Source organism: Scyliorhinus torazame, chromosome 5 (genome assembly GCF_047496885.1).
Source record: "Scyliorhinus torazame isolate Kashiwa2021f chromosome 5, sScyTor2.1, whole genome shotgun sequence".
In the NCBI taxonomy this organism is placed as follows: domain Eukaryota; kingdom Metazoa; phylum Chordata; class Chondrichthyes; order Carcharhiniformes; family Scyliorhinidae; genus Scyliorhinus; species Scyliorhinus torazame.
In genome coordinates this window covers 110,620,366-110,635,055 of record NC_092711.1, presented here as the reverse complement: position 1 = coordinate 110,635,055, position 14,690 = coordinate 110,620,366, and the positions used below count along the sequence as shown (strand labels likewise).

General features: G+C 49.2%; 1 protein-coding gene and 1 pseudogene across 6 annotated transcripts in view; one reads left to right on the top strand and one right to left on the bottom strand.

The window, feature by feature from the left end:
* Nucleotides 1-5,233: 5,233 nt before the first annotated feature.
* LOC140417858 (uncharacterized) overlaps nucleotides 5,234-14,690 on the bottom strand; it is a 24,821-nt pseudogene continuing 15,364 nt past the window's right edge.
* LOC140421651 (uncharacterized) overlaps nucleotides 8,299-14,690 on the top strand; it is a 40,040-nt gene continuing 33,648 nt past the window's right edge. The window contains exons 1-3 of one of the 6 annotated variants that reach the window (XM_072506453.1): nucleotides 8,299-8,408; nucleotides 11,660-11,773; nucleotides 13,648-14,690. The exon at nucleotides 13,648-14,690 is cut by the window's right edge and continues 248 nt beyond it. In XM_072506453.1, the coding sequence (XP_072362554.1) occupies nucleotides 13,760-14,690 (931 nt within the window). In that variant the 5' untranslated portion in view covers nucleotides 8,299-8,408; nucleotides 11,660-11,773; nucleotides 13,648-13,759. Of the gene's footprint in view, nucleotides 8,409-8,768; nucleotides 9,173-11,659; nucleotides 11,781-13,639 lie in introns of those variants that run through there. The other 5 variants (XM_072506451.1, XM_072506452.1, XM_072506448.1 and 2 more) reach the window with 5 other exon arrangements.

Sequence of the window (14,690 nt, the reverse complement as noted above, 5' to 3'; positions counted from 1 at the left end):
ACTCTAATCAGATCAGGAGGAGGACAGAGTTTGTCTGTTATTAACCTCAACATAAACTCCTTAAACCAGAATGAATAATGGAACAGATTTTAAAAAATTTAAAATAAATTTAGAATACCCAATTATTTTTTTCCAATTAAGGAGCAATTTAGCATGGCCAATCCACCTACCCAGCACATCTTTGGGTTGTGGGGGTGAGACCCACGCAAACACGGGGAGAATATGCAAACTCCACACAGACAGTGACCCAGAGGCACAATCAAACCCGGGACCTCAGTGCCATAAGCAGCAGTGCTAACCACTGTGCCACCATGCTGCCCTTGGAACAGATTGAATTCTAATGTGTGATGTTCATAGCTACAGTAGTGGAACTATCAGAAATAACAGAATTAACAGGCAGGGTAGTTTAGGGAAAATGAGGAAATTACTGAACAAACGTAACTGCTGGGAACCAGAGAATGTGTCCTTGTAAACCACAGGTTAGAGAAATTCCTGCTGTCTTTTCCTCACTTGCTGCATGAACTGTGTTCCATACTGGGCACCAAACCTCAGGAAGATACATTGCACTTGGTAACAGTCCAGTACAGATTGACCATGATGAAGTGAGGTTGGTGAACTGAGTGAATCCGTTCCCACACACGGAGAACATTAACGGTCACTCCTCAGTGTGAACAGGTCGATTAATCTCCAGATCTGATTAAATCCATTCCACAATCCCCAGATTTCCAAAGCTTCTCCCAGCGAGACTACATATTGTTCGAAAGGTCAGACCATCGGCTAAAACATCATCTACATTCAGAACACTTGAACTGTTTCTCCCCACATTGAACAGGGCTCTTTGCTTCCATGGTTAAAGGCTGACGGTGTTCATGGCCAAGGAGGGATTTGACAACATGACTGCAAATTTTATAATCGCGATTTTATTGATCAGAGCCAAAGTAGGTCAGTGAGCACAGGGGTGATGGTGAACAGGACTTGGTGTGAGAAAGCTCACAGGCAGCAGAGTTTTGGATGATCTCCGTGTGGGGTGAATGTGAGAGGCTGGTCAGTATTGTATTGGAATCAAGTCTAAAGGTAACAGGGGCATGGATGAGGTTTCAGCAGCGGGTGGGGTGAGGTGGTGACATTATGGAGATTGAAATATCTGGTATTAGTCATGGTGTGGATATGGGGTCAGAAACTCATCTTGGCCAGATGGGAGGGGTGGACCCATGGAGGTTTGCGAGGCCGGGGGCCAGGGAATTCTCATTCTTCTCCCATGTCCACAAGGCCTATTCCTGGATTGACTTGTTTGTCATGAGTAGGGCGCTGATTCCGAGGGTGGAAGATACGGAGTACTCGGCGATAGCCATTTCCGATCATGCTCCGCATTGGGTAGACCTTGAGCTGGGGGAGGAGAGGGACCAGCGCCCGCTGTGGCGCTTCGAGGTGGGGTTGTTGGCGGACGAGGAGGTGAGCGGGAGTGTCCGAGGGTGCATAGAGAGCTACCTGGAGGCTAACGACAATGGGGAGGTCCAAGTGGGGGTGGTCTGGGAGGCGCTGAAGGCGATGGTCAGGGGAGAGCTGATCTCCATTAGGGCCCATAAGGGGAGAAGGGAGAAGAGAGAGAGAGGGAGAGGCTGGTGGGGGAGATGGTAAGGGTGGACAGGAGGTACGCGGAGGTCCCGGAGGAGGGATTGCTGAGGGAGCGGTGCAGCCTCCAGGCCAAATTCAATCTGTTGATCACCAGGAAGGTGGCGGCGCAGTGAAGGAACGCGCAGGGGGCGGTATATGAATATGGAGAAAAGGCGAGCTGGATGCTGGCGCACCAACTTCGGAAGCGAGAGGCAGCTAGGGAGATCGGGGGAGTTAAGGAAGGGGGAGGGAGCACGGTGCAAAGTGGGGTGGGTATTAATGGGGTCTTCAGGGACTTCTACGAGGAACTGTATCTGTCCAAGTCCCCACTGGAGGAGGAAGGGATGGGTCGCTTTCTGGACCGGTTGAGATTCCCGAGGGTGAAGGAGGGGCAGGTGGCGGGGCTGGGGGCGTTGGTTGGGTTGGAGGAGTTGGTCAAAGGGATAGGGAACATGCAGGTGGGGAAGGCACCGGGGCCGGATGGGTTCCCGGTCGAATTTTATAAGAGGTAAGCGGACCTGCTGGGCCCTCTGTTGGTAAGGACCTTTAACGAAGCAAGGGAAGGAGGGGCTTTGCCCCCGACGATGTCTCGGGCGCTGATCCTGATCCTGAAGTGGGACAAGGATCCCCTAGTGTTGGTCATACAGGCCGATCTCACCCCTAAATGTAGATGCAAAGTTGTTGGCGAAGATTTTAGCCATGAGGATAGAGGACTGTGTGCCGCAGGTCATTCACGAGGATCAGATGGGGTTCGTGAAAGGGAGACAGCTGAATATGAATGTACGGAGGCTCTTGAATGTTATAATGATGCCGGCGATGGAAGGGGAGGCGGAGATAGTTGCGGCGATGGATGCGGAGAAGGCCTTTGATAGGGTGAAGTGGGGGTACTTGTGGGAGGTGCTGAAAAGGTTCGGGTTTGGGGAGGGGTACGTCAGCTGGGTTAAGTTGCTGTATGAGGCCCCGGTGGTGAGTGTGGCCATGAAGAGAAGGAGGTCGGAGTATTTTTGGTTTCACCGGGGGACGAGGCAGGGGTGTCCCCTGTCCCCCCTGCTCTTTGCGCTGGCGATTGAGCCCCTAGCCATGGCGTTGAGGGAGTCGAGGAACTGGAGGGGGCTGGTGCGGGGTGGGGAGGAACATCAGGTGTCGCTCTATGCGGACGATTTGTTGTTATATGTGGCGGACCCGGTGGGGGGAATGTCGGCGATGATGGGGATTCTCAGGGAGTTTGGGGATTTCTCCGGCTACAAGCTCAATATGAGGAAGAGCGAGTTGTGCGTTGTTCACCCAGGGGACCAGGAGAGGGGGATTGGTGAGCTCTCCCTAAAAAGGGCGGAGAGGAGTTTCAGGTACCTGGGGGTCCAGGTGGCTAGGATTTGGGGGGCCGTGCATAAGTTTAACTTCATGAGACTGGTGGAGCAAATGGAGGAGGAGTTTAAGAGGTGGGATGTGCTAAATCTCTCCCTGGCGGGTAGGGTGCAGTCAGTTAAAATGACGGTGCTCCCGAGGTTTTTGTTCATGTTCCAGTGCCTCCCCATCCTGATCCCTAAGGCCTTCTTCAGGCGGGTCAATAGGAGCATTATGGGGTTTGTGTAGGCGCAGAAGACCCCGAGGGTGAGAAGGGTGCTCCTGGAGCGGTGCACGGATAGGGGGGGGGGGTTGGCATTGCCTAACCTCTGTGGGTATTATTGGGCAGCCAATGTGGCGATGGTGCGTAAGTGGGTGATGGAGGGGGAGGGGGCACCATGGAAGAGGCTGGAGATGGCGTCCTGTGTGGGCACGAGCCTGGAGGCGCTGGTGACAGCGCTGCTGCCGCTTCCTCCAACGAGGTATACCACGAGCCCGGTGGTGGCGGCTACCCTCAAAATTTGGGGGCAATGGAGATGTGACAGGGGGGAGGTGGGGGCCTCGGTGTGGTTCCCGATACGGGGGAACCACCGGTTTGTCCCGGGGCGAATGGACGGAGGGTTCCTGAGTTGGCACAGGGCAGGTATTACAAAGATGGGGGACCTGTTTGTGGATGGGAAGTTTGCGAGCCTGGGTGAGCTGGAGGAGAAGTTCGGGCTCCCCCGGGAACACCTTCAGATATATGCAGGTAAGGGCGTCTGTTAGGCAGCAGGTGGTGGAGTTCCCACTGTTGCCGCCACGCAGGGTCCAGGACAGGGTGCTTTTGGGGGTTGGGTTGGAGAGGGGAGGATCTCGGCAGCATGTCAGGTGATGCAGGAGGAGGAGGAGGCCTCGGTGGAGGAGCTAAAGGGTAAGTGGGAGGAGGAGTTGGGTGAGGAGATCGACGAGGGGACGTGGGCGGATGCCCTGGGGAGGGTTAACTCTTCCTCCTCTTGCGTGAGGCTCAGCCTCATACAATTTAAGGTGCTGCACAGGGCTCACATGACCGTCGCAAGGATGAGCCGGTTCTTTGGGAGTGAGGACAGGTGTATTAGCTGCTCAGGGAGCCCAGCAAACCACACCCACATGTTCTGGGCATGCCCAGCGCTGGAGGAATTTTGGAAGGGCGTAGCGAGGACGGTGTCGAGGGTGGTAGGTTCCAGGGTTGAGCCGGGCTGGGGGCTCGCAATATTTGGGGTGGCAGAGGAGCCGGGAGTGCAGGAGGCGAAAGAGGCCGGTATTCTGGCCTTTGCGTCCCTGGTAGCCCGGCGTAGGATTCTTCTTCAGTAGAAAGATGCGAGGCCCCCAAGCGTGGAATCCTGGATCAACGATATGGCGGGGTTTATTAAATTGGAGAGGGTGAAATTCGCCTTGAGAGGGTCGGGACAAGGGTTCTTTAGGCGGTGGCAACCGTTCCTCGACTTCCTGGCAGAGCGTTAGGAGATGGTCAGCAGCAGCAGCAGCCAGAAGGGGGGGGGGGGGGGGGGGGGGGGGGGAGAAGGAGGACCCGGGGGGGGCCTGGTTTGTTTTTTTTGAATGGCAGTGTATATTTGCTTTTCTGTTGATGATGGCTGTTAATTTATTATTTGTGTTTCCGGGGAGGGGGGGGGGGGGGGGGTGTTCTTTTCTTTTTGTATTTTGTTGATATTTTGCGAACATTTGAATAAAAATATTTTTTTAAAAAATAAACTCACCTTGGGGGTCAAATCTGACACGGAGATTGTGCAGAGTGTGGTTCAGCCTCAGACAGTTCCCAGGGAGAGGGATGGACTCGGGAGTTAGGGAACGGAATTTCTAATGGTGACTGAAGACAATGGCTTTGATCTTCCCAATTTTTAATTGGAGGAAATTTCTGCTCATCCAGTACTGGATGTGGGACAAGCAGTTTGATAATTTAGTAACAGTGGAGGAATGGGGAGGGATGGTAGTGAGGTAGAGCTGGGTGTTGTCAGTGTCCATGTGAAAACTAACACGCTGCTTTGAGATAATGTCACCTTGTGGCAGCGTGTAGATGGGAAATAGGAGTGGCTGAGGATAGATCCTTGGGGGACACCGAGTACAAGGACTTGGAGAGGAAAGGGAGGGTTTGATGTGGTAGTTTGCAATGATGGCGGGGTAAAATATTGTTTTAGGATGGGTGCATTTAAAGATGAGCGACAGGACCAAGAGACAGAACTATGAACAATATCACACAACATGGAGAACTTGAATGGCCAGCAGGTTTGTGAGAATGTGGTTAAACAGTAATAATCAAACAATCTTTATTAGTGTCACAAGTAGGCTCACATTAACACTGCAATGAAGTTACTGTGAAAACCCCCTAGTCACCACACTCCGACGCCTGTCCGGGTACACAGAGGGAAAATTCAGAATGTCCAATTCACCCAACAGCACGTCTTTCGGGACTTGTGGGAGGAAACCGGAGCACCCGGAGCAAACCCACGCAGACACGGGGAGAACATGCAGGCTCCGCACAGACTGACCCGAGCTAGAAATCGAACCTGGGACCCTGGCGCAGGAGGCAGGTCTAATGGACAAGATGAGCTCTGATGAAGATAGAGGGTAGGAGAGAAACTGGAGAAAGGGGAGTTCAGAGCTCAGATCAGGTGGAATTTTCGAGACAGTTTGGCCCAGTGGTAGAGAGGAAAGCAGCAGAGGCAGCTCATCAGATTGTCTCAATCTCAGTGAGAAAGAAGCTTCATGAACTCCACACACTTGAGGTGAGGATGGAGGAGACAGGGGAGAGGGAGAGACCTTCAGACGGAACTAACTTGTGATGGGATGTTAAAAGATTCGAAACACACTTGTTAAATAATTGACTTTTATCCAGAATATTATCCCTTATAACTGGGTTAGCATTTATAAATATGAGTCAAACCCGAGTCCAATGAACATGGTTCAGTCCTGGATGTGATTAACAGCAACATCCAATCACAGCAGTTACTTGTGAACCCGCTGGTGTCTCAGCCGGTTGCTTGAGTGAATGAATCCCTTTCCACACTGGGAGCAGGTTAATGGCCTCTCCCCAGTGTGAATCGGCTGGTGTAGAGTGAGTTGAGATGATCGTCTGAACCCAGTCCCACAGTCGGAGCATCTGAATGGTTTCTCGTCAGTGTGCACGTGTTGACACCAGTTCCCCGGAACTTTTAAAGCACTTCCCACAGTCGAGGCATTTAAAGGTCTCTCATTATTGTGAATCTGCTGCTGTGTCAGCAGTTGGGATGAATGAGTGAATCCCTTCCCACACTCAGGGCAGGTGAAAGGCCTTTCCCCAGTGTGAACTCGCTGGTGCATCAACAGGCTGTATGACTGAGTGAAACCACGCCAACACTCGGGGCAGGGACAGGCTTCTCCCCAGTGTGAATGCGTCGATGGGTTGCCAGGTCAGATGGGTAATTGAACGCCTCGCCACAGTCCCCACATTTCCATGATTTCTCCCTGCTGTGACTGCGCTTGTGTTTTGACAGACCAGATGATCGGCTGAAGCTTTGTCCACACACACAACACGTGTACGGTTTCTCCCCACTGTGAACTGTGCTATTTCCTTCCATGTTCAAAATCTGATGATATTCAGGTTCCGATCAGTTACATGACTGTCAGATTTTGATGTGGTGCTTGGTTGGAGTTTCCCAATTGCACATCCTTCCCTGCTAATACCCTGTGAAATTGAGTTAAAACAGAAAAAAAGGAGTGAGAGAGATCCCACAAAAATACAAAGGCAGGTTGTGAAATTGAGCTGAATGAATCTGGTAACTTGTGGGGCCGGCAACGGGAAAAAGTGACCATGAAAACTGGTGAACCTTTTGTGACCATGAAAACTGGTGAACCTAGCTACCAGTCCATACCAGCTTTTGAATCCTGCAGACTCAGATCGAACGAAAGGCCATTTGTTCCCCTGGCCTGGTGGGCCAATTCCGAAGCTAAGTATAGGCCTTTTAGTGATAGAGAATAGTCTAGAAAGTAGAGTTTATGCATGAGTGGTGATTTACTGTGTATAATAAATGTGTTTTGATTTGAATCTTACTAATTGGTGTGTTGAGTTATTGATCAGTACTTGAACCTCGTGGCGGTATAAAGATACCTGGCGACTCTAGAGCAAAGGTTATAGAAACAGAGCAAATTAAGTAAAGATACAACGGGCAACATTTAAGAGCCAACCAAAAGTTAGCAACATCACCACTTGAAAGTTATTTTCCAAGACACACACTGTCTGAACCAGTGCTGGATGAGCAGAACCTTCCTCCATTTAAATATTGACAAGACTGAACCCATTCCCTTTCACACCCGCTACAAACTCCACTCCCTTGTCACCAATTCCATCCCTGTCCAATGTCTGAGGCAGAAGCTGACTGTTCACAACCATGGTGAAATATTTCACCCCTAGATGAGCTCTTGACCACAGATCTACATCATCACCAAGATTGCCAATTTCCCCCTCAGGAACACAGCTCGACTCCACCTTAGTCTCTGTTCATCTGCTGCAGAAACCATCATCCATTCTTCTGTTACCTCTCAACCAGATTATTCCAACGCACTCGCAGCCAGACTCCAACATTAAACAACACCCTCCAAAGCTCTGCTACCCATGTGCTTACTCACACCAGCCCCTGTGCCCACTGATCTACAAATGTTTCCTTTTAAAAGGCACAAAAAGTTTAAATTTCTCACTGTTTTACTCCATGGTAATGATCATCCTGATCTCTGTAATCTCCTCCACACACACCCCTTTGAGATCTCTGCACTCATTTAATTCCAGCCACTTGAACATTCCTGATTTTAATCTCTCCCCCATTACTGTGTTTCCAAGGCCTCAATTTCCTCTTTAAAACTCTCCGACTCACTTTCCTCCATTAAGATTGTCCTTAAAATCTAATATCTCCTCATGTGGCTCAGTGTCAATTGTTATTTTGTAACGTTTCTCTGAAAGTCTTCAAAGTTTTATTCCGTTCAAGTCACAATATAAATTCGAATTATTGTCACTGCCCTGGACATATATTCTGCCCCATAAATAGGAATTTGTAACTCAGAGTGAAGCAGTTTGCTGGGCATTCTGTCATGAAGAAACGCTTCAAAAATGTTGCCCCCAACAATGATGGCGACTGAGCCTGCGCTCTGCTGCTCGTGCCCCAATAAAGATGGTGGGTCCGCATGCGCACTGCTGCTAGTGATCCAAAGAAGGATCCCGAGAGCGCACGCGCACTACTGCGAGTGATCCAAAGGAAGATGCCGAGGACGCATGCGCACTACTGCTCGTGATCCAAATAAGGGTGCCGAGGGCGCATACCCACTGCTGCCGCGAACCCAATATCGAGACGGCGCATGCGCACGTCTGCCAGAGCCAAATAAAGATGGCGTTTGCTTAATCTTGACTGTAACAAAGCTGCAGCTCGCGCTCAGATCCCCAGGCACCGGTAGGTCATTTTTCCGGATTTTTAGTCTATATAACATGTACACGAAGCGTGCCTCACGACCCTCCCGATTCAACTCTTCCCCCATCCCGCCATTCCCACCTTCACGGATTGTGGATCCGAGATAGAACCTTTTTCTGCGTCGCCATTAATCACATTGCGCATGCTTCACTCAGCCCAGTCCCGCCTCATCATTCGCGCTGATTGGTTGGAGGACCAGTCGCTCCCAACCGGTCCTCCGGATCTGTCCACTCTTCGCCTATTGGTTCGGTGCTGCCGTCAATCACTCCGCGCATTGTGATGTGTCAGGTGAGAGGTCAGTGACGGGGGGCGGGGTTTACAAACCCCAGTGGGTCCCCAGAGCCGAACAATGAACATTCTCCACTCACTGTCCACCGCTTCCGGCTTCTCTCCACAAACAACCTCATAGAGACCAGGGGGAGACACTGACCCAGTGACAATGTCATTGCATGAGAGGAAAAGACTAATGGCACCCCTCCTGTTCAAAAAGGCAGAAAGTAGGAAACTAATTAGTTTAATGCCTGTTGTTGGGAAACTGCTGGAATCCATTATTGAGGAAGTAGTAACTGGATATTTGGAAAGTCAAACCGCAATCCATCAGTCAGTGTGGTTTTGTGAAGTGTTTGACTCACTTGTTGGAGTTCTTGGAAGATGTAACAGGCCAGGTGGATAATGGGGGTCCTGTGGATGTATTTGGACTTCCAAAATACAGTTGATAAGGTGTCACACAAAAGGTAATAAACAAGGTAAGATCCCACGGGATTTAGAGGTAATATATTAGCTTGGATGGAGGATTGGCTAACCAACAGACAGCAGAGAGTGGGGTTAGATTATATTAGATTTATTGACACATATCTTGAGGAAACACATTTTTACCCAGAGGGTGGTGAGGGTCTGGAATGCACTGCTGAGGAGGGTGGTAGAGACGGGTTGCCTCACATCCTCTTAAAAGTTCCTGGATGAAGACTGGCACGTCATAACATTCAGGGCTATGGGCCAAGTGCTGGCAAATGGGATTAGGTAGGTGGGTCAGATTTTGATGTGTTGGTGCAAACTCGGTGGACCGAAGTGCCTCTTCTGCACTTTTGCTGATAATACAAAGTTCGGTGGCATCGTAGACAGCATTGATGACAGCATAAAACTGTAAGAAGATAATGGTAATATTAATAATAATTGTTTATTGTCACAAGTCGGCTTCAATGAAGTTACTGTGAAAAGTCCCCAGTCACCACAGCTGTTCGGGGAGGCCGCTGCAGGAATTGAATCTCGCTGCTGGCATTGTTCTGCATTACAAGCCAGCTATTTAGCCCACTGTGCTAAACCAGCCCTATTGACAGATATTGACAGACAAGGTGAATGACCAAGATTGTGGCAATGTAAACAAGTGTGAGGTTATCTATTTTGAACCAAAAAAGGTTAGAGCTGAGTACTTTCTAAATGGAAAGAGGTTAAGTACAGTGGGTGTCCAAAGAGACTTGGGGTTCATGGATAGAACCTACAGCACGGAAACAGGCCCTTCGGCCCAAACTGGCCCATGCCAACCAAAAGGCCCATCTAAGCTAACCCAGTTTGCCTGCTTTTGACCCATATCCCTCTGAACCTTTCCTATCCACGTATCTGTCCAAATGCCTTTTCAATGTTGCCAATGTCCCTGCCTCAACCATTTCCTCCGGCAGCTCATTCCACATACGTACCATCCTCTGTGTTAAAACGTTGCTCCTTAGGTTCCCATTAATTCTTTCCCCTCTGAACTTAAACCAAAGTCTTTTAGTTCTCGATTCCCCAACCCTGAGAAAAAGACTGAGAGCATTCACCCTGTCCATGCCTCTCATGATCTTATACACCTCTAGAAGATCACCCCTCAGTGTCCTACGCTCCAAAGAAAAAGGTCCTGGCCTGTCCAATCTCTCCCTAGAACTCAGTCCCTCGAGCCCTGGCAACATCCTTGTAAATCTCTTCTGCGCTCTCTCCAGTTTAATAACATCTTTCCTATAGCAAAGCAGCCAAAACTGAACACAATACTCCAGGTGCGACCTCACCAACGTCCTGTACAACTGCAACATAACTTCCCAACTTCTATACTCAGTGCCCTGACTGATGAAGGCCAAAAGCCTTCTTCACTGCCCTATCTATCTGTGACTCCACCTTTAGAGAACCGTGCACCTGAACTCCAAGTTCCCTCTGTTCCATGATACTCCCTCAGGCCCTACCATTCACTGTGAAAGTCCTACCTTGATTTGACTTTCCGAAATGCAACTCCTTACATTTACTGTATTGAACTCCATTTGCCATTTCTCGGCCCACTTCCCCAGTTGATCAAGAAATAGCTGCAATTTTGAAAACCTTCCTCACTGTCTACAATACCAGTAGTCATCTGCAAACTTACTGATCATGCCTTGTACATTCTCATCCAAATCGTTGATATAGATAACATTCAGCAATCTCCTAGTTACTAATTTCCTAGTTACTAATCTCCTAGATACTCCCCGACTTAGTTAATTACTCTGATGTCACGTTTCAGTTTTTGCCCCCAGTCCAGATACCCAACAGGTAAGTTATTTATACTTACTGATGGCAGCACGGTGGCGCAGTGAGTAGCACTGCAGTCTCACGGCGCTGAGGTCCCAGGTTTGATCCCAGCTCTGGGTCACTGTCCGTGTGGTGTTTGCACATTCTCCCCGTGTTTGCGTGGGTTTTGCCCCCACAACCCAAGAAGATGTGCAGGGTAGGTGGATTGGCCATGCTAAATTGCCACTTAATTGGAAAAATGAATTGGGTACTCAAAAGTTTAAATTTAAAAGAATTTAAAAAAAAAAAATTATACTTACTGTTCTGAAGCTTCTCCTCCCCGGATTCGCCCCAACTCCGCTCCCTGTCGACTAGGCCATGAATCCCCGAGGTAAGTTAGTTATATTTACTGCTCCAACGCTCCTCCTCCCTGGATTCTCACCAACTCCGCTCCCTGCGTTGGTGAGATTCACATCTGGGTGTCTGGAAAATCGTTCGGACAGTAACTGGTCCCAAGGTTACTAAGGTAATGAGTCCTTTTGCTTCCCAATTGGCCGAGGAAGGCAGTGTGTCACAAGGATGGATGTGTTGACCGATTAATGGCTGGAGGATGGGGGCAGGTCATGTGATCAAACCTCCAGGAATACATTTAATCAAAGTTGGCTAGGAGAGAATGTTGTGAATTTCTATCCTAAACTGACAGTGAGGTTTCTGTAAATTTACAGGATACTGGAAGTGGAAGCTGAACAGACGGGAAACGCAAACCAAACATCACATTGCAATCTGACAGTCACTCGATTCATCAGAACTTGAATTCCAGCAGCATCTGGGTGTGGAAGGTAAAAGGTTTGTCTGTTCTGTCTGTGAGGGAAGATTTCAGGTCTCAGTGTGACTGGAAAAGCCCCGAGATTCACAAACCCTGGTTGGAACAAACCTGGAGAACTGTGTTCAGTTCTGGGCAACAAACCTGAGGAAGGATAGAATAGCCTCGGAGGGAGTGTAGCACAGATTTATCTGAGTGATATCTGAATACCCCGGGATTAAATTACAAAACTAGATTACACAAAGGAGTCAGAGACATGATGGCACAGAGAAGGGCATTCGGCCCATTGAGTCCATGCTAGCTCTCTGGAGCAATCCAGTCAGTCCCATTCTCCTGTTCGATCCCTGTATCCTTGCAGGTCTATTTCCCTCAGATGTCCATCCAATTTCCTTTTGAAATCAAATCATTCATTGTGTCTATTTTTGAACTCCCTCATACGCAGCAAGTTTCAGGTCATTGCCGCTCGCTGTGTAAAAACATACATCTCATATCACCTCATATCTCCTGTACCTTTTACATACAAACTAGGAACAGGCCACTCGGCCCCTCGAGCCTGCTCAGCATTCAATAAGATTGCGACTGATCTCATTCTAACCCCAACTCCACCTTCCTGCCTACCCCTGATGACCTTTCACCTCCTTGCTCATCAAGAATCTATCCAGCTCTGCCTTAACAATATTCAAGGACTCGGCTTCCACTGCCTTTTAAGGACGTGAGATCCAAAGTCTTACAACTCTCAAGGGAAATCTTCAACTGCATCTGAAATGGGTGACCCCTTATTTTGCAACAGTGATCCCCTTGTTCGAGATTCTCCCACAAGAGGAAACACCCTTAGTGTTGGGTGGGGTTACTGGGTTATGGGGATAGGGTGGCGGTGTTGACCTTGGGTAGGGTGCTCTTTCCAAGAGCCGGTGCAGACTCGATGGGCCGAATGGCCTCCTTCTGCACTGTAAATTCTATGATAATCTATGAATCTATGATAATCCTCTCCACATCCACCCTGTGAAGATCCCTCAGGCTTATATAGTTCAATCCAGGTTATACCCAAAACTTCACATCTGTGTCCCGACTGCTTGTATGATCAGTGAATGGAAACAGAGTTTCTTTGTCCACCTGATGGAAATCTGGCGTAATCTTGTGTCCCTGAATCAAATCTTCCCTCAACCTCCTTTGCTGGAACCATTCTGGTAAATCTCCTCTGCACCTTCTCCAAGAACCTTCACATCCTTCCTGAAGAGTGGTGACCAGAGTTTTATAAAGATTCATAGAATAGATTTAGAACCATAGAATTCCTGCAGAGCAGAAGGAGGGCATTCGGCCCATCGAGTCGGCACTGATTCTCTGAAAGGTCACCCTGTGCCTGTAACCTCATAGCCCCATCGCCCCATCTAACTGCACATCCCTGGACACTAACGGGCAATTTATCAAGGCCAATACACCAAAATTTCCCTTTAGACTGTTGGAGGAAACCTGAGCCCCGGGTGGAAACCCACGCAGACAAGGGGAGAAAGTGCAAACTCCACACACAGACGGTCAACAAGGCTGGAATTGAACCCGGGTCCCTGGCACTGTGAGGCAGCAGTGCTAATCACTGTGCCACCAGAAGCAGTGTTTTGCTATCAATATTACTGTTTATGAAGCTCAAGATCGAATTTGCTTTGCCATCTATTCTCTTTAATCTGACTTGTAGATATAGAAAATCCCTCTTCACCTCTTTCTCTTGCCTCCCAAAGAGGCCCGTTAGGTATTTGTGACAATCCAGCAGTTTTCATGGTCACTTTTTCTTAGTGTTGGCCCCACAAATGACCAGATTCATTCAGCTCAATTTCACAACCTGTTTTTGTGGGTGTTCTCTCACTCCCTATTTTCTGTTTTCAATCAGTTTCACAGGGTGTTCGAAGGGGAGGCTTCAAAATCCGGAAACTCAAACCAAGCATCACATCAGGATCTGACAGAGTCCTCAATTTATCATATCCTGAATATCATCGGAGTATCATTAAACATGGAAGGAAAAAGCATTGTTCACACTGCGGGGAAACCGTACACGTGTTGTGTGTGTGGACGAGGATTCAGTCAATCATCAGGCCTCACAAGCCACAAATGCTGTCACACTGAGGAGAAACCGTGGAAATGTGCGGACTGTGGGAAAGGATTCACTTCCCCATCCCAGCTGGAAACTCATCGACGCAGTCACACTGGGGAGAAACCATTCACCTGCTCCAAGTGTGGGAAGGGATTTACTATTTCAGCCAACCTGCTGAGTCACCAGCGTGTTCACACTGGGGAGAGACCATTCACCTGCTCAGAGTGTGGGAAGGGATTCACCACTTCATCCCACCTGGTGAGTCACCAGCGAGTTCACACGGATGAGAGACCGTTTCAATGTCCAGACTGCGGGAAGAGCTATAAAAGTTCTGGGGAACTGATGCGCCATCAACGTGTTCACACTGACGAGAGACCGTTCAGGTGCTCTCAATGCGGGACTGGGTTCAGGCGATCATCTGACCTCACTGTCCATCAGCGAAGTCACACTGGGGAGAGGCCATTCGCCTGCTCGAAGTGTGGGAAGGGATTCACTCGGTCATTAAACCTGCAAATGCACCAGCGAATTCACACTGGGGTAAGACCGTTCACCTGTTCAGAGTGTGGGAAGGGATTCACTCGGTCATCCAACCTGCTGAGTCACCAGCGAGTTCACACTGATGAGAGACCATTTCAATGTCCAGACTGCGGGAAGTGCTATAAAACTTCTGGGGATCTGATGAGCCATCAACATGTTCACACTGATGAGAGACCGTTTAGGTGCTCTCACTGCGGGACTGGGTTCAGGCGATCATCTTACCTCGCTGTACATCAGCGAATTCACACTGGGGAGAGGCCATTCAACTGCGCACCGTGTGGGAAGGGATTCACTCAGTCATCTGACCTGCAGA